General features: G+C 50.0%; 1 protein-coding gene across 2 annotated transcripts in view; it reads left to right on the forward strand.

The window, feature by feature from the left end:
* The first annotated feature begins 2,170 nt into the window (after positions 1-2,170).
* The window catches only part of TRAPPC10 (trafficking protein particle complex subunit 10), an 88,978-nt gene continuing 72,025 nt past the window's right edge, over positions 2,171-19,123 (forward strand). The window contains exon 1 of one of the 2 annotated variants that reach the window (XM_081800679.1): positions 2,171-2,375. In XM_081800679.1, the coding sequence (XP_081656805.1) occupies positions 2,309-2,375 (67 nt within the window). In that variant the 5' untranslated portion in view covers positions 2,171-2,308. Of the gene's footprint in view, positions 2,376-3,154; positions 3,267-19,123 lie in introns of those variants that run through there. The other variant, XM_081800683.1, reaches the window with a different exon arrangement.

The raw sequence follows: 19,123 nt of genomic DNA on the forward strand, positions 1-19,123 counted from the left end.
GGCTGGTTTCTATTGACTACTTTGTTTCTTGACTATGGTTTACACTTTCTGGTTTTTTAGGTGTGGTGATTTTTTAGTATATGTTGGGCATTGGTAAATCATGAGTCGTAGAGACCATGGATCATCTTCCACAGAAGAGTCTTGACTTTAGTTCTTGCTGGCAATTCAACTACTATCTTTATCACCTTGACTTTGTATAGGCTTAGTTTTATGCTTTTTGTTAGGTTGGATCTGAGGAATGTTCAAGGTGTCCGCAAGCCCCACCAACTTGGCAAGATTCAAATCTGAGGGCTGTCTGTCTTGCAGATTTTGTCAAGGCTTTGCCTTGTACTGTTTTACGGTCAGTCTAGCGTCGACCTTATTTTAGGGCGGGGATTGGCAACCTATGGCTCACAGGCCACATCTGGGCCATGCTCTGTTTTCATATGGCCCTTGAGCTAAGAATGGATTTTATATTTTTAAATAATTGCTTTTTTAAAAGTCCCAAAGAAAAATGCAAGACAGAAACTGTATATGACCTGCAAAGCTGAAAGCACTCATCTGGGCCTTCACAGGTAAAGTGGGCTGGCCTCTGGGCACGTGGTCCTCCATCTAGTGTCTCAGCGGGATGTCCCGGGAGTTAGTGAGGTGTCAATGAGGTCGTTCCCGCAGCACCGCTCGACCTCTACTCTTTGTGCCATGCTCGACTCTGTCACAGCCACTTTCTGGTAAGCCCTGTGGAGTCTCACCCTACACCTGCTGAGCCCAGCTGAGGCCAAGGACTTGTAGGGAATCCCCAGGCAGACTCTGGCTCCGCAGCCCTCCTTAGTTCCTTCTGCTCTGCCTCACAGCCTCCAGCTGTCTGAGACTCCGCTCTTTGCGTCCTCAGCAGCGACAGTACATAGGCTACACTCTGCACACACATTCAGAGCTTTGTTCACACTATTTCACACATAGGTTCACCTTATTTCATCTGCAGACGTGACCCCAAAACGACTTTCTTTGCACAAGAAACTTACCTGCATTAAAGTAGGGCTTAATTTTGCGGCATTTCCACAAGAGGCTTACTCCCTGGGAGGCCGTGTGTGGCTGGGCATGGGGGAGGGTTCAGGACACAAGTGAAAGGCCCAGTCGCACAGTCCCAGCGTTCCGCAGTTGTCACGGACACAGGCCAGTAGTGCCGGCAGGAGCGCGGGCACCCGGTGGGGAGATTCAGAAAGGGGCAGTTCTTTCCAGCCCCCCCCCCCCGCCCCGCCAGAGTTGGGGTGGAGGGTGGGGGAGGGCTGGGGAGCCGGTCTCCAAGGCGAGCCTGGAGCAATTGCAGTGCTGTAGGGTCTTTGGTTGCAGCCGGAAGGTAAGTAATCTTGCCCTACTTCACGGCAGCGATACTCCTTCCTAAAACCAGCGTAACAAGAAAACACCAGACCAAGGGTTTCCCAAGGAGTAACTGCCGTTCAGCCCAGCCGTGGGAATTAGCCTGGAGCCTTGACTGCTTCCCCTGCGGCGCTGGGTGTCGGGGAAACATAACAAGAGCTACGTTCCGGGCGAACAGACCCACAGAGGTGAGCAACTGCCACGCCACTGTCCACATGCCCCTCCCTGGTGACCGCAGGGTGGTCGCAGGGCCCACATGCTGTCAGTCCCGCTCAGGCTCACGCCAGTGTCCAGTGACCCTCCGGGGTGCTGTCGGTGGCCCCCGCGGGCATCCCCGTGTCCACGTGCTGTCGGTGACCCTCGGGAGCATCCCCGTGTCCACGTGCTGTCGGTGACCCCGGAGTCGCGCCCGCGTCCATGTGCCGCCAGTGACTGCAGCCCGGACCCCGCGTCCCGGGGATCTGCATGGTGGGCAGCGGCCGCGCACCGGGTCGCCAGGCGCTGGGGGCGGCGGAGACCTCCCTGGGGACCTCCTCCCTGGGGAGGAGCCGCGCGTCGCTGCGCCCCACGCCGAGGGGACGCTGCTGTCCGCGGGGTGGTGGTGCGGCTTCCGGGCCGCAGCCTTTCCGCCGCCGAGGTGCATGTGGAGCCCAGCCGGGACTCGCCGGGCCGCCTTCCCGCTCCCGTCGCCCGCCGTCTTTCGGTCGGAGGACAGCGCCGGCGCGCGGCCGGGAGGCCTCCCCTTTAAGCCGCGCGCCCCGGAAGCGGTAGCGCGGCGGTGCCGGGGCCGGAAGTGGTGCGGCCGGCGGGCGGCGGCGGGCGGCCGGCTCCGGAGCTGCCTCGCGCGGCCGGGCGGGCCTCCCTGTCGCGGCGCCGCTCAGGCTCGGGCTGGCCCGGCGCGGCCTCGGGGCTGCCCATGGGGCGCGGGGGGCCGGGCCGGTGACGGCGGACGCCCATGGACGCCCCTGAGGAGCCGCTGCCGCCGGTGATCTACACCATGGAGAACAAGCCCATCGTCACCTGTGAGTGCCTTGGGCGCGGGAGGGGGCGGCGGCCGTTGCGGGCGGCCCGGCCCGGGCCCTCCCCACCCCCTCCCCCCCGGCGCTCGCGGCCCGGCCGCTTCCTGGAACGGAGCTGCGGCCGGGGCGGCGGCAGCGGCGGGGCCCTTCGCGCCGAGGGCGACCTCCGACCCCGCCGGGACGCGCTCGCGGGCCGTGGCGGCTGCACTCCGACCGTGCCCGGCAGGCGGGCGCGCCCCGGAGCGGAGGGCGGGGAGCGGGGGGCCCCAGGCCTGGCCGGCGGGCCGACCTCTCGCTCCCGCACGCCGTCCCCTCGGATCCCGCGGGAGGGGGCTCGGGGCGCTCGGACCAAGTTTGCTTGCGCGGCCGTCTTGGCGGGCGCGCGTCTGTACTTCCCCCAGGAAAGTGTTCGAAAGAGTGCGAGAGTCAGAGTGCCCCCCGCGGGCAGCGGGTCGGAGCCGTGGAAGCTGCGCGGCCACGGGCGTGACAGCTGCAGGCGGAGCTGGGCTGCGACCCGCCGCTCGCTCCGGGCGCGCCCCCTCCTGCGTCCTCGCGCGGGCGCCGGGGCGGGAAACCCACTTAGAGACGCGGCTGCGAGGGTGAGGGGAGCTGCGCCCCCCAGAACGCCCCGCTCTGCAGGGCACGCTCTGGCCGGCGGGAGCGATGCCCCCGCGTCTGGGCTGTCGGTTCGTGTGTGTGCGCCACACTTCGGCGCGCACACAGGGGGATCGTTCCGCTGTTACGGGGGAAAATTGCCCTACTTTTTACCCTCGTAAGTTTAGGATCAAATACCTAGAAAAGGACGGAGGTTATAGGCGATGTCGAAATGTTGGCTGACATTTTGATGTCTTGCAGACAGGCGTTTCAAACTATTAGGGTTTTAGGCCTTTGGAGGTATTCAGTTAGTTTTTTTTCCTGCGGTCTTCCATGCTTTGAAAGGAAGCACTCTTTCTACGGAAAATCTGGGCGCCCAAAGCCGTAGCGGACTGTTCGGTGGGTCTTGAGCACGCTCCTGTTTCTGTGTCTTTTTTTCTTTTTCTGACTAATGGGCACACTTCTGTGCTCCCTCTTGTCAGATCCCTGAGAAACTGTGTGTTTGAGGTTTAAGTTTGTGGCTTCATCTCGAGATGACAAACTTCCTTAGGGAATTGGGCTGTGTCTCCTCTAAAGTTGGGCACTGGCATAGTTCAGCAAGAGTTCCCCCTCCCTCCACCCCCGCCCCCGCCCCCGCTCTTACTGTCCACAGAGTGTCTTACTTCAGACGTTGCACCTTGCTCCACCCTCAGCCCAGAGGACAGGGGCATGTAGGGCTGATCTGGAGGCCCTGCAGGTGCCCCGTGCTTTCCAAGGCCTCAGGGAAGAGGAGCCATGCCCTGGGTGGTCGTCCTGTTAGGTGTCCGTGTAATCCAGATCCTGGAAATGCCTCGCCCAGCGCCCTGCACCTTGTGAGCGCGGGAGAATCCACATCATCTAATTATATCTCAACGCCCCTTAGCTCAGACAGGTTTCCCTAGGCTTTCTGTAAATACATTTCTGAAGAAGTTCCTAAATCTCATGACTGGGCAGGTAAATTGTTATCCTAGTAGACAGTGCTGGACTCACGGGTGTAGTGTTTACTTTCATGCCCACATGCGTGACAGACAGCGAGACACGGTGTCCTTTACTGTGGTAGCTCCTGTCTGTGGAGGTGTGTCCCCGTGTGTAAAGCGCGGAATCAGTGTTGTGTGTTCCGACGGCGTCTCTGTCCTAAAGGCCCACAACCTCTGACTCATTGGAGTCTCAGGAAAGAAAGTGGCTTAGGTAAACTTTCAAAGTTAGCTGGGAAAATAAAAAAGAGCCTCTGCACGGGACAGATTTGTTAGCGTTGAGAAAAGCTGGCTTCCCAGTTCAAACTTGAAATTGCGTTTGGGGGTGTCTGTGTTTGCGGCTGCAGCTTTGGGAGGCACTTGTCCTGGTTTGCCTCTTGCTTTCTTTATCTGTTCCATTCTGTCCCTTGGCCAGTGTTTTGAAGGGAGGAGCCATGGAGACAAAGGCAGTAGGAAAGTTGCTTTTGAAGAATCACCTGGAGGCTCCTCTTCCTGGAGTTTTTGATACTATGTACATGGTCTCTTAGTTTGCAAGATTTTTGTTTTCACAGTCTGTTTGCCTCTTCTCCTGGGATACCTGGCAAGCCGCAAGCAGCCCTATCAAGTCGGGGTTTGTTCTTTTCAGATGAGAGCCCCGTGTGTGCTGGGTTTGAGTTTTCTCCTAGAACGTAGGACACTTTAAGTGGACCTTTCTGAGGAGAATGTAGAGTGTGACTGGTTCAAGGAAGTTTAGGAACCATTTACATGTGTGTCACCATGAGAAGAATGGAAAGTCCCCAGAGACTGGGGGTAACTAGAATACACGATTACTTGAAAAGCTTGCTAAGTGATTTTAATAATATTCTGAAGCTACCTAAACATTTTAATGGTCTTCACTCCATCATTAAAGAGTTTCTGAGCCTGCCACCCAGCTGCCTCTTCCCTACTACCTCAGCAGGAGATCTCCTTAGACCCAAGACTAGTGAAGCTAGTAAGTACTAGGGACCATCCGTGAAGTGCTCGGGGTGTCTGCTGAGTGGTTAGTGGTGCTGATAGTGTGATGAATTACCTACTCATAGCAGTTGGAGTACCTGTAGTATAGTTTATTAATCATGAAAAATCCAGCAGATTTATTTGATCTAAATTTAAGTGTTAGCTTAGATTTTTTCTTTTTCCCCAAGCACTGGGTCAGTTCTCTGCTTTAGAGTAAAAGATGGGTTTCTGTTCCAAGGGTATGTTAGGGAAGACATGTTCCTTTTCCAGCTCTCTCCTTCAGTGGACAAAGTTACTGTAATTCCACGAATTTGTGGCATTTCTTTGTTGACTGTTGGCATCATGCCGAAAATAGCACATGCTATCAACATAGATTTTGTATAGTATTAGAAAAATCACAGTGCTCCATGCAAATGATCTGATCTCACCAGTCATTTCTTAGACGGCACTGTTTATTTTTCTGGATCTCTCTATTTGGGGTTCCACATCTGACACTGCAGATTTTGAAAGGGGGAAAAGGCAACAAAAATGAGCAGATTCGGGATGCTTTGTACCTGGTTGGAGTTTGATTTTTCCCCTGTAGGTTAAAGTTTTTAAATGTGTCCGTTGTTAATATCCCACCTGCCCTGAAAGTGTGCTTGTGATTTAACCACTGTCTCAGTTGAGTCCCAGAAAAGTCACTTAAAATGTCTTTTTTTCTTTTTTAAAGATTTTATTTATTTATTTGAGACAGAATGAGAGAGAGAGAGCACATGAGAGGGGGGAGGGTCAGAGGGAGAAGCAGACTCCCTGCCGAGCAGGGAGCCGGATGCGGGACAAATGTCTTTTTTTCTAATTGATGCACACAAATGCAGAGCTTGGCCCATATTGAATTCTTAAGCCAGTAGCAAATCAACAGTTGAGACGCGGGAGAAACATTTGTCCTCAGAAACCTCAGTTGTTCCATGACTGAAGGGGCTACCGGATGTGCTTGCCTGGCTTGATGATGTCGTTCGTACCTGCGCTGTGCATGCTTCAAAACGGGTGGGTCTTTTATCCGGGACCCAGGGCACCGCACCATCTCGTCCTCATCTGTGAACTAGGGACGGCTTTAGTACCGAACTCAGAGGGTCGGCATGGAGTTGAAAGAACGAATATGGGTAAAGCACCCAGAAGAGGAATCAGTGTGCCAAACCGTTAGCTGCTAAGGAGTGAGTCCTAGACTTCCTTTGTTCACATTGCTCTTAGTGTCTCAGCAACTTTTTCACGGCATCTCTAGGTTAGGAAGAATACTTAATAACTCCGTTTGTTAAATAGTTGGGTCCAAATAATTTTATTAAGTATTATGTCCTAACAGTAGTTATTTGAGGAAAATCATATGCATAAATTAGAAGGAACATTTTCTTTTTCATTCTTAGATAAGCACAGTGACATACTAATGGGATGGTTGCACCTGTTGGACATTGCACAACTTCTCTAGCTTGGGAGTCTGATTGGACATGGCCAGTCAGACTTTGTGTCTGATTTGTGTGTATTTGTTTGTTTTGGTGGTACTTTCCTTTGATTGTAGCAACCACGCTGTTTTGTGATACAATGATGTCCTTGAAAGGAATGTAGCAGGATCTAATACTGAAACTGAATACCTCAAGTGGAGTGGGTACATCTCCAGCATTGCTGTTTTCCTCATAAAATCAAAACACCCTGTGGGGCTTCTGTGGGTTTGCTGTGGTACCCACGTGACTAGTATATTAACCCAACTCTAGGGTGGATTTGACCAGATAAGGTAGAAGTAAAACGTTCCTTTTCCATTTGAACTTTTGCTTACAGGCCTGATTTACAAGATGTGTTTCAGAAGCATTTCTAGTAAAATTCGATTTATGCAAATGAAACTCAAGGGTCTGATTTTTGTTTTTAAGTTCTGATGAATGTCTGAGATAATCAAGCATGGCAGGCCTTACAGGAACGTCTTTGCCTGGAAAGGAGCGGACAATAAGGTGGTGGGGCCCCCCCACGGAGAGATGGGAAGAGCCGAGGGCTTCATCTTCAGTGCACGTGACTGACCGAAGAACTTGTCGTCTAAAAAACTTTTTGCCAGTTGTCAGTGTCTTTTCATGGGGGTCACATGGTGTCCTGTGTGTGGTCTCGGTACGCTCCGATCCCCCACTGCTGCCCGGGCCTGGGCGCTGCGGACCTGGATCTGGAGGCCAGAGCGGTGGCGGAGGACCCGGGCCCCGGGCTCCCCGGCGCGGCTCTTCCTTCCTCAGGCAGCCTCCTCGCTCTGCTGGCCTCGGAGCTCCCCGGCGGCGGCTCTCCTGCCTCCATTCCAGTCAAGTCTGCTCCGTAACTGCTATCCACCTGACTTTATGTGTATTCACAGTGGTTTGGTCTTACGGGATATTTGTTTTTTAAATAGAAATTGATGACCTTGGGGTCACCTTTGACTCCTCTTTTTCTCTCACAATTGGCAGTCAGTCTGTCCGCGGATATTGTTTATCTTTGACATTTATCCAGAGGTCAGCCACTTCTCCCCACCTTTACTGTTGCTCCCCCGAACGCAAGCCACCTTTTCCTCGCCCTGGGTCTGCTCCTGCGACCTCCAGGTGGCCTCCCTGGTTCCATGCCGGCCCCTTGAAGCGTGCCTCCGCTCGGACCCTTCCAGGGCTAGCCACTTTCTCAGCAGAACCCTCAAAGACCTTTCCGTGGGCTACGAGCCCCTGAGACATACAAGCCCTGGTCCTCACCCCCCACCGCCCTGGCTTCCTGGCTGTGCCTTAACCCCCCTGCAGCCCCTGCAGCCCGCCCCTGCCTGCACACCCCGCACTGCTCTTCTGACCCCTCACTGCCTCCCCTTCCCTCCCGGAGCTGCTCACATACCACCTCTCACACCCCACCTACTGTTTGGCATACCGTTGACTTGATTCAGTCTTCTTGGCTCAGCACCCCGACATAAACATTTGTTTTTTCTTTGCTTATTGTCTCTCTCCACCCCTGACCCGGGCTGCCTGCAAGCCACAGGGCGGGGGTCCGGATTCTGCTGCTCACTGCTGGGCTTCTAGCACCTGCCGCAGTGCTGGGCACACAGTAGGCGCTCAGTACGTATTTGTGGGGTAAATGAGATAGATGAATGAGCGAGCGTCTCTAAGGGAAACACTGTGCTGTCTCGGATGCTTCCGTAACTTAGAGGCTTTTGACAGCATGGAGTTATTTTCTTTAAACACGTGTCTCCTTGGGACACCTCGGTGGCTCAGTCGGTTAAGCGGCTGCCTTCGGCTCGGGTCATGATCCTGGAGTCCCGGGCTCGAGTCCCGCATCGGGCTCCTTGCTCGGCGGGGAGCCTGCTTCTCCCTCTCTCTCCCTCTGCTTGTGCTCTCTCTGTTAAATAAATAAAATCTTAAACAAAAAACAAACAAAAAACCCCCACGTGTCTCCTTGAGCTAAGACAGCTTTGTGGGAAATGCTTGGAGAGTTTGAACCCTGATCACTCAGACCCGTTTTTAGGTAAACTGCTATGTGCTTAGTCTTTGTGATATTGCAACATTTCTCTGGAGTTTTTGAATCCAGGGAATACATGTTCATCAGTAAAAGAAAGAAAGCTAACTGGTATGCTAGGGATCACATTCTTTGAACTGGTCCTTCTGAATTGAGTTCAGGAATGCTTTCTTTACTACAGGTCAATAGAAGTTTATGACCAAACCAAAGCATTCTTGGGTCTCAGATTTGGCTTCTGAGATGGAGCAGGTAGGATTGAAGGCCTGCCAACCTGGCCTTCCGATGAAGCCTTGAAAGATCTATCTGTAACCTTCAAAACCAACCTTAAACTTTAAAAATGCATAAATAAAGGAGGAGTAGATTTTTAAAATGAAGAATGGAATCTGGAAGTGGACTTGCTGGGGCAGAAGGTAAGAGCAGTTGGAATATTGAAGTCTGCTTCCAGATAGCCCTGTGAAGAGTGCGCTCGGAGGCACGCTCCCCGCACAGGAGTGCGCTGCCCCGAGTGACGCGCAGAGTTGTTCTTTCATCGCTTCATGGAGCTTTCATCCGCGTGCTATGAGGTCCCTCCACCGTCCGTCCCCAGAGCTGTGCCGCCGGCACCATCGTCTGTCAGGTTCCCTTGTGCTCGTTAGCAGGTAATCCCTGCTCCCACCCCCAGGCGTGGGCTGCCTCTCATCTGCTTTCTGTTGCTGTACATTGGTGTTCTCTAGACATGTCTAGAAATGAGATCGTGTGGCATGCAGTCTCGTGGCTGGCTTTTTCTACTCAGCAGTGTTTGGAGGCTCAGCATCCTCCTCTGCGGAGGTCGTGCCGTCCTCTGTCTTGTGTTCCTTCTTTCATCTCTGGAGAGTGCGCCGCGCGGATGGACCCCGTCTTGTTTATCTCTTCACCAGTTGATGGGCGTTTGGGTTGTTTCCACTTTATGGCTGTTGTGAGTAATGCTGCTGGGGACATTTGCACGCCTGCGTGTGGGCACCTTTCCCATTCTTCATGCGAAGATTCTTAGGAGCAGAATTGCTGTGTTGGATGATAAGCTTATGTCTGACTTTTTAAGAAATTGCTAGATTGTCTTCCCAAGTGTCTGTATTGCTTAACGTCCCCACCAGCAGTGGATTAGGGTTCCAGAGGCTCCATATTCTTGTGGACACACACTTGTCTGTCTTTTTTGTCATAGCTATACCAGTGGACGTGAAGTGGTATCTGATTTTGGTTTTAATTTGCATTTCCCTCATGGCTAGTGACGTTGAGCATTTTAGCCTATTCTTATCAGCCATTTGTATATCTTCTTTAGTGACATGTTTATTCAGATATTTTGCCCATTTTAAAATTAGATTATCATTGAGTTATAAGACTTTATGATATTTGCTGATACATGTCCTTTATCAGAGCCATGATTTGCAAATACTTTTTCCTAATCTTTGGCTGTCTTTTAATTTTCTTAGTGCTATCTTTTGAAGTACATTTTTTTTTTTTTAAGATTTTTTATTTATTTCACAGAGAGAGATAGCGAGAGCAGGAACACAAGCAGGGGGAGTGGGAGAGGGAGAAGCAGGCTTCCCACCAAGCAGGGAGCCCGATGTGGGGCTCAATCCCAGGACCCTGGGATCATGGACCTGAGCCGAAGGCAGACGCTTAACGACTGAGCCACCCAGGCGCCCCTTGAAGTACATTTTTAATTTTGATGAAATCTAGTTACCAATTTTTTTTCTTGTGGATTGTGCTTGTGATTATATCTAGAGTCTTTGTCCAGCACAAGTCATTGTAGTTGTTTGGGGGTGCATTTACCTGATGATTAGTGAAGTTCTTTTTATATGTTTATTGGTGATTGGGCCTCTTCTGAATCATGTGTTCAGCTGTGTTTGACATTTAAGAGGTATAGCCAAAAACATGTCTAAGACATGAATTGGAATAGCATTAGGAAAAGATGTACATTCTACTTTTGTACTTTATACCATATGCATTAGTTTCCCAGGGCTATTGTCACAAATTATCGGAAACTTGCCGGCTTAAAACAAGGGAAATCTATTCTCTCACAGTTCTGGAGACCAGAAGCTGAAAGTCAAGGTGTTGATAGGCTGTGTGCTTGCTTCTCCTGCGGCTCCGGGGGAGGATCCTCCTGCCTCTTCCAGCGCCCAGCAGTCTTTGGCGCTCCTTTGGCTTCAGTCTCTGCCTTGTCTTCACATGGCTGCTGTCTCTGCATTTGCTCTCCTGTCCCTTATCACGACACTTGTCATTGGTTTTAGGGCCCACCCAGATGATCTGGGGTGATCTCATTGGAGATCCTGAACTTCTTTACATCTACAAAGATCCTTTTTTCGAATAAGGTCCCATCCACAGGTTCTGGGAGTCGGGCGTGGACAAGTCGTTTGGGGGCCGCGTTCCTTCCCTACACAGCAGTGTCGGCGCTGGCCTCCTTGGCGCGTGGCAGCCAGCGCCCATTGCGTGTCTCTGGTTTTATATCACTGCTTCTATCTTTAGAGGTCTGTCCTCGCTGAGCTCTTGACCAGGGGAACGATTCCTTGGCATCTGGGATTTGGGGCTCTAGATGTTGACACAAGGTGGGATGATCTCTTAGAAATAGTGAACACTTTTTGTAATCTGTCTTTCCTTATTTTCCCCTAGGGAAACAAAGGCCTTTATTTGGAGTCTTGCACTTATGTTCCGTAATGTTTTGTTCCTTCATATTATTTTAGGCCCTTGTTTGCAAAACTAAAAAAAAGTGAGTAGAGAAATTACGAAGAAGCTGACAACAGATTTAGACCTTGGTTTCACTGGGAACTGTTGTATGTTTGGAAAGTTTTCTTGTTTTTAACAGATCCTGTTTAGCATTTGGAAGCAATTGCATGTATTTTAGAGCTAAAATTTTAGATGGAGCCTTGGCACTAACAATAACCTGTTTGGGTAGTAATTTTTACTGCCTCATAGCTCACCATTTATGGGCACTTTTAGGCCAGCTGGATCAGTAAGTTTCTAAGCACGGAGGTGAACAACAGGATGGCCTGTCAGAGGTCATTTTGAAGGTGAAGGCCTGAGAGCCGGCTTCGCTGTGCCTGACCCCTCAGTATGTGGTAGCGCAGGGAGGATCAGCATCGAGGTGCCCGACTCCTCCTCTGCCACAACTTTACCAAGCAGCTGGGGAGGCAGACACCATCTGCCCACGTGGAAGGAAGGGGGACTTGTCCCTAAAGTCACCCCTCGGAGAAAGCCTTTGCCACAGAGTTAAGTAAAATAAAAATCTCGCTTCCTTGGGTTCAGCAGTCTAAGAACTGAATCAGTCAGCCACACTAGAAATCTCCAGTATAATCTTACCCGTTCTAAAACCGCATTCATATCCCGAGAACATAATCTGACAGCCAGCACTGCCATTCTCCGCTGCAGGGTGTCCCGTGCTCCGGGGCCCTGGGTTGTCTGGTGTAGAATACGACGGGCTCAGGGGAGGCTCCCCGGTCAGCAGGCGCGCACTGCGCGCCTGGGCCGGCCAGGCACTGTTGTAGGGTTTGGGTTACCTCCTCCCGCAAAGACCCCAGCCCTGGTAGAGCTTCCAATCCACTGAGAGGAGGAACACAATAGGCAAAAATAGCGAATTACGTAATCAGCGATCAGTGCTGTGGAAGAAAGAAAAGGATAAGTGGGAGAATTGTAGTGTTTCACACTTTTTATGATGGAAACTTGCAAATGTGTGCAAAAGTAGTGTAATGAAACCCGACAAACCTATCCCCCAACTTCAGCAGTTGGGAGAATTGGCCAGTCTTGCTTCTCTCTACCCCGTTCCCTCCAGTCCTTTGTGCTTCTGAAGCAGAGCCCAAGTATGACATCCTGTACCCGCACATGCGTGTGTAATGGACTGAAGGTTTGTCTCCCCTCCCCGCGGTTCGTGGGCTGGAGCCCTGATGGCCAGTGTGCCGGTATTTGGAGCCGAGGTCTTTGGGCGGTGAGTGGGCTGGAAGAGGACGAAGGCTGGGCCCCGGGGAGGGAGCCAGTGGCCTTATGAGAGGAGGAAGAGTGCGCTCCCTCCCTTCTCACGCACATTGAGGAAAGCCCCAAACCAGGAAGACATTAGGCACCTGGAACTGAATGGCCAACACCTTGAGCTTGGACTTCCGGGCTCCAGAACTGGGAGAAAACAAGTTGGTGTTGGTGTTGGAGAAAACTCCGTCATGGTATTTATTTTGTGCTGGCAGCCTGAGCTGAGACAGTGTGTCCCTCAAGACAGCGTATCTCTAAAAGATCAGGACTTTTAAAAAACAACTATAGGGGCGCCTGGGTGGCTCAGTCGTTAAGCGTCTGCCTTCAGCTTGGGTCATGATCCCAGGCTCCTGGGATCGAGCCCCGCATCGGGCTCCCTGCTCCGTGGGAAGCCTGCTTCTCCCTCTCCCACTCCCCCTGCTTGTGTTCCCTCTCTCTCTGTGTCTCTCTCTGTCAAATAAATGGGTGGAATCTTTTAAAACAACAACAACAGCAACAACAACTATAAAGCCTTTATCTCATCTAAAAAATTTTCCCTAAAATCAAATATTCAGCATTTTCAGTGTGTCTTCAATGTCTTTTTCTTTTATAAGCTCTTTGAATTAATTGGTATCCAAATAAGGTTTTGAGATCGTGCTCTCAGTCTCTCTTCAAATCGTGGGTTTCCCTCTGTCTCCCTTTTGTTCCTGGCAGTTTCCCGAGGAGCCTGGGTTCTGTCCTGTGACCGTGTCATGCTCACTCCCCCCACTTGGCCAGCTGCGTCCCATGGTGTCCTCTGTCCTCAGGGTTCTGTGTCTCCTGGAAGGTGGTCCTTGGAGCCAGAGGCTGGGTCAGGTTCGGGTTGGATGTTTTTGGCAAGACTGTCCCCAGCTGGTGGCGTCTCTCCACCAGTGGTATGCAGGCTCTGCTGGTGTCTCTCCGATGGGAGCAGCCCTTCTCCTGTCGCTTGTGCCCCGTGGGGTGCAGAATGGTGAGATTCTAATGTCACCGTTTTGTCTTCATTTGTTAGTGGAAATGTGTCTGTAGGAAGTGTGTATGTGGGGGCACCTGGGTGGCTCAGTTGGTTTAATGCCTGCCCAGGGCCCTGGAATCGAGCCCCACATCGGGCTCCCTGCTCCGTGGGAAGTCTGCTGCTCCCTCTCCCTCTGCCACTCCCCCTGCTTGTGGGCACATGCGCTCTCTCTCTTAAATAAATAAATAAAATCTTTAAAAAAAGTGTATATGTGTGTTCCTTGCTTATCCAGTGGTGTGGTTTGTGTAGGAAAGGCAGACTAAATGCCTCACTCACTTCCTCTGTATAGTGAGTTGGTTCACTCAAAGTGAGTAGCCTCCAGTGGTGATCAGTTACCATGTTTTTTTTTAAGTATTATTATGAATTTAAGGATCTAAACCTACCTGCTTTGTTTCAGTCCGTGGCCGGTGCTGTCCTTACTGACGGGCAGGTGGTTCCATCTTTGCCAACTTAGCTGGCCTCCAAGTTGTAGGAATCTTTTGTTCTTTTCTTTGCTCTCTGTTGTGTTAACATGTTCCAGACTCGTTTCCAGCCTTGGCCCTGGAGTCAGCCATTTCTCTAAGAAGCCCCGCTTCTTTTTAGTGGGAAAAGGTTTTTCAAGACTCCAAGCTACATGCTTGGGCTGCTGGCTGCTGCTGGGTCTTCTTTTTATGGCACAGAGCGGGAATTCAAAGGTGAAGTACACCGTAAGTTCACACTGGTCTTTGTGATTCAATTTCAGGACTTGGGGGTTTTAATGAACTGCTGGATCATCGGTGTTTTCTTTCCTCCCATTCTGTGGATACTTGGGGACGACAGAGGTAGAGTCTTCTCAGACTGGAGCTGCATCAGAATCCCCTAGTGGGCTTGTTAGAACCTGACGCCGGCTTCCACCCCAGTTTCTGATTCTGTAGGCCAGGTTGGGCCTGGGAGCAAAGCATTTCTCCCAAACACCTAGCGGATGCTGTAGGTCCCACTTTATACCGTCTCTGTCACAACGCCGTCAACAGTGACTCGTGAGCACAGATTTAAAATGCTTTCAGTGGTTCTCTGTGGCATTTGGACGTCTCCCACCAGGAGCGCACGGTCTGACGGCCGGCCTTGTCCGAGCTCTTTCTCTGTGGTTGTGTTGCTAGCCATGCCTGCATTTAACTCCATTTGTTTTCTTTTTTCCTGATATTTTTAGGGAAAGCTTTTTAAAAATGTAACTTTGTTTTATAATTATATAAAACATGTACATGCTTTCAAAACCAGGTCTTCCATGCAAGGTATGTAGCGTAGATTTATGTCCTCCCCACCCTGACCCTTCCCTCATCTAAATATTCTCCTGCCATAAAAAAAAGAAATTCGTATGCATTTGTACTTCCCTTTCTTAGATAGGAGATTACAGACCAAGACACATTTCCCCCCCTTCGCTTTTTCTCTCAACATTTCCTGGAGGTCTTTCCTGTTGCTTTTCATAGTCCTGTAGAACTCCTCTGTTATGTGGTTTGTGGATGTTCTGTGCTTTATTCTATTCCAGTCCTGTCCGTGGAATTGAATGGTTTTGTCTTTTGTTCTTTCAAATAGTCCTGAATCAAATAGCCTTGTGGTGCGTCTGTTGGGATGGATTCCATCAGGGATTGCTGGGGCTGTGGTAAACTCGTAATTTTGCCAGGTATTGCTAAATTCCCCGCCATAATGGTAAGCCTTTTGGAAGCTGCAGCTAGACCTCACTGAGAAAGTGGTCTTTGGGAGCTCTGGGGAAAGAGAGGTTGTAGGAGCCTGTCTCTCCAGAGCCCCAGGGCAGGGGTGGGCCTGGAGCAGGCAAGATTCCTTGAACTTCTAAATGCTGTGATTCAATCTGCTACAATCATCCTATATTTCCTTTATTTAAAAATCTGTAAACCATTAAAGGGCTAATTCTTCAGTGCTCTTATATTTAGATGCACCCATCCATCCTTTGTTTTCTGTTTCAGCTCCTCAGTTTTAGGTTGTATTTGGTCTCTGAGCTCCAGAGAACGGAGAACAGGACTGTTGGCCTCCTGGTTAGAAGTGTTTACTTAAATCTTTTGGTGTTCTTGGTGTGTGCTGAATTTTCTTTCATGTTGAAAAAGAAAAAGACTTTGGGACTTCATATCTTGCGATTGGTCTCTCCGTATAGGCTTTGGTTCCTTTTCTGCAAACTCCCACAGTATATAATTCGATTATTGCTAACATATACTATACTTTTTCCCCTTTGATCACACCCCGGGGGGAGTAATTGTTACAGAGACTGGCTACTGCGAGAGAGAGAGAGAGAGAGAGAGAGAGAGAGAGAGAGAGAGAAGCAGCGTGGGAGGGCGACCATGTGCACGTGGTGCCACAGCGAGGGTCGGGGGCGAAGCCGGAAGCCGGAAGGAGTAGGCATCACTTGACTGCCAGCAGTGAAATGGCAGGACTTATTGGAACGTGATCGAAAATGGGCGTTTTGGCAGGACAGCTGACAATCAGATAAAGGCGATCCCCATCATCCTCATCGTGTTGACTGTAGGAATTACTTTTCTTTCACCTTGGCCTCTGCAGTACAGAGCTGAGGGAGGGCTCCCTTGTTTCTTCTCAGATATGTGCCTCGCGATGAAGGGAGGGCAGTGTGTATACACAGAAACGGGAGTCCGTTGCCCAGTAATTTTAGGGCACAGACTAAGCCTTGGCTTCTACTTCTAGAATCTGGATAACATCTGGATCTTTTTGTTTTTTGTCATGAACCTCATTCCCCACCTCCAACCCCCAAATGTGAAAGCCTTTTTTTCTTTTTAAAGATTATTTATTTATTTATTTAACAGAGATAGAGAGCACAAGTAGGCAGAGCGGCAGACAGAGGGAGAGGAAGAAGCAGGCTCTCCGCGGAGCAGGGAGCCCGATGTGGGGCTCGATCCCAGGACCCTGGGATCATGACCTGAGCTGAAGGCAGCCGCTTAACCGACTGAGCCACCCAGGCGCCCCGTGAAAGCCTTTTCTGTGCAGTTACTCTGGGAGGACCACTGGCGAGGTTTTCCATTTTCCATGATGATGCATTTGGTTTTCCCCATGAAAGAGCTACCAGTTTGAAGCATTAATTACTTTTCATCACTGTGCTGATGTCATACAAGAAGTATAGCACATGCCCTTTACACGTGTTTGAGCAGCCTGACCTGACTTCCCAGTTTGTGACCTTGGATGTTTTTATCATTCATTTGAAAGTCTGTTTTACCAAAAGCTCTTGAGGAACAATGCATTCGTGGTGGTCTGTGGGCAGGTACATGCATCGTTAGGGTTAATGACAGTGCTCTCTTTAACCCTTGTTTTCAAACAGGAATGCACTGCCCCCCTGGTGAACTGTAGCTTTCTTTTGTTAACAGCATACTTAGAAAATGGCTCTTTCTGAAAACTTTTCTATAAAACAAAGGCTGGGTAAGGTATATTTCCTTTGACTTATTTGTTCAAAGGTAGAATCATAGGATCCCTTGCTTGGAAGGCCTTGAAATTGGTCATCCCGTCCTAGTCCAGCCACTCCATGGCCATGTAGCTTCTAGAGTCCCCGCGAGGAGGTCCTCAGAGGGGAGACACTCAGCGCTCCAAATACAGGTCTCTTACCTCAGCACTTGTTTACGTTGAGCTACAATCCATCCCGTCTTTGTCACCCCCTTAGTGGAGGGGGTGGGGTAGGGTAGGGGGATGGGAAGGGGCTGTGGAGTCCTGCAGGGTAAACCTAATGCCTTTAAATTAAGATGTTGCCCAACCTAAAAGAATCTGGATGTCTTTTTTTTTTAAGATTCTATTTATTTATTTGAGAGAGAGAATGAGATAGAGCATGAGATGGGAGAGGGTCAGAGGGAGAAATAGACTCCCTGCCAAGCAAGGAGCCCGATGCGGGACTCGATCCCGGGACTCCAGGATCATGACCTGAGCCGAAGGCAGTCGCTTAACCAACTGAGCCACCCAGGCGCCCAAGAATCTGGATGTCTTCAACAGCTTAGGATACAGTGGGAGATGTGTTTTACTGGAAAAGTTATTGTTTCCCTTTACTAAGATTATACTAAAGAATTGGAAGAAAAATTATATTGTATGAGGGTATCAACAAATATTTATAAATGTGATTTAAGATCTTTTACCCAACATAAATCTCCAAATAAAAATACTGATCTTGGAAATGTATGTATTATGAGGAAAGCTACCCATCAGTTGTAAATCAGCTAAACCTTTTGTTTTTCTCTGCCACTTTCTCATGGTTACAGTGTCCTGATCCTTTTATATTTTCGTGTTAAGATTTCACAGCTTTGCATGTTTACGGGCTAGTAACTGGTAAGCAGATGACAGAAATGTTCACTATTGATGGAAGGTCTTCTGGAACCTGTACCTTCAGCCAAGCAGCATCGACAGAGCCTCTGTGCAGATTAATTAGCAAACAGCAAAATTAAGAAACAGAGAAGCAGGGCGCCTGGGTGGCTCAGTCGGTTAAGCGACTGCCTTCGGCTCAGGTCATGATCCTGGAGTCCCGGGATCGAGTCTCGCGTCGGGCTCCCCGCTCTGCGGGGAGCCTGCTTCTCCCTCTCCCACTCCCCCTGCTTGTGTTCCCTCTCTCGCTGTGTCTCTCTCTGTCAAATAAATAAAATCTTAAAAAAAAAAAAAAAAAAAAGAAACAGAGAAGCAACCCAGGAAGGTAGAGAAGAATATTGAGTCCAGAGCCAGGCTGGCTGGAGGTGAATCAGTCCCAGCTTTGTCGTCGAGCAGGTTTCCATGCTTGACCTCCGGCCTTGATTTCCAGTCCATGGAGTGGCCCTCTCTCCTCAGGCCGGCTCGTGAGTTCAGAGTGAGTGTGTGCCAAGTGTTGAGGGTGTTCCAGGCCCACCGTGTAGTCTGTGTTGGCAGCAAACAGATGGCCCCTCTGACTTCTTTTAGCTAGCTCTCACCTGGTGCCAAACCCTCTGTAGCTTAGCAAGCCCTCCTGTAGCATCAGAAGAAAGGTATTATGTAGAATTTTTGTTTTTTTTAAATTAAACACTTTAATTTTTCTTGTGGGTGCTGTAACAAATTACATAGACTCAGTGCCTTAAAATAACACTAATGTATTTATCTTAGAGTTCTGGAGGTCAGAAGTCTGAAATGGGTCTCATTGGGCTAAAATCAAGAGGTTGGCAGGGCTGATAACTTCTAGGAGAGAATCTATTCCCTTGTCATTTTCCGGCTTCTAAAGGCTGCCTACGTTCCTTGGCTCATGGCCCTTCCTCCATCTTCAAAGCCAACAGTGACTAGTTCAGTCCTTCTCATGATACCAACTCTTAGGTTCTGGCTCTTCTGGCTCTTCTGCCTCCCTCCTCCCCACTGAATATCCCCCCTCTGGGTACATTGGCCCACCTGGATAATCTGGGATAATCTCGTTATTTAAAATCACCTGATTAGCAACCTTATCTTTCGTGGACCTTATTCCTCCCTTGTCTTGTAAAGTAGCATATTCAAACATTCTGGAAAGCAGGACCAGGACAGAGTTTTCCAAATGCCCTTAACACCTGTCTGGGGAAAAAAAAAAGTCATGGGGAGTAATGATTCTACAAGCATGAAAATCCTGTGTCCTTCCCAAATGAGAGTAACTTTTCAATTTATTTATTTATTTATTTTTATTTTAAAGATTTTATTTATTTATTTGACAGAGAGACACAGCGAGAGAGGGAACACAAGCAGGGGGAGTGGGAGAGGGAGAAGCAGGCTTCCCGCAGAGCAGGGAGCCAGACGTGGGGCTCGATCCCAGGACCCTGGGATCATGACCT

This window comes from Leptonychotes weddellii, chromosome 1 (assembly GCF_054177405.1).
Source record: "Leptonychotes weddellii isolate Sample4059 chromosome 1, ASM5417740v2, whole genome shotgun sequence".
Lineage (NCBI taxonomy): Eukaryota > Metazoa > Chordata > Mammalia > Carnivora > Phocidae > Leptonychotes > Leptonychotes weddellii.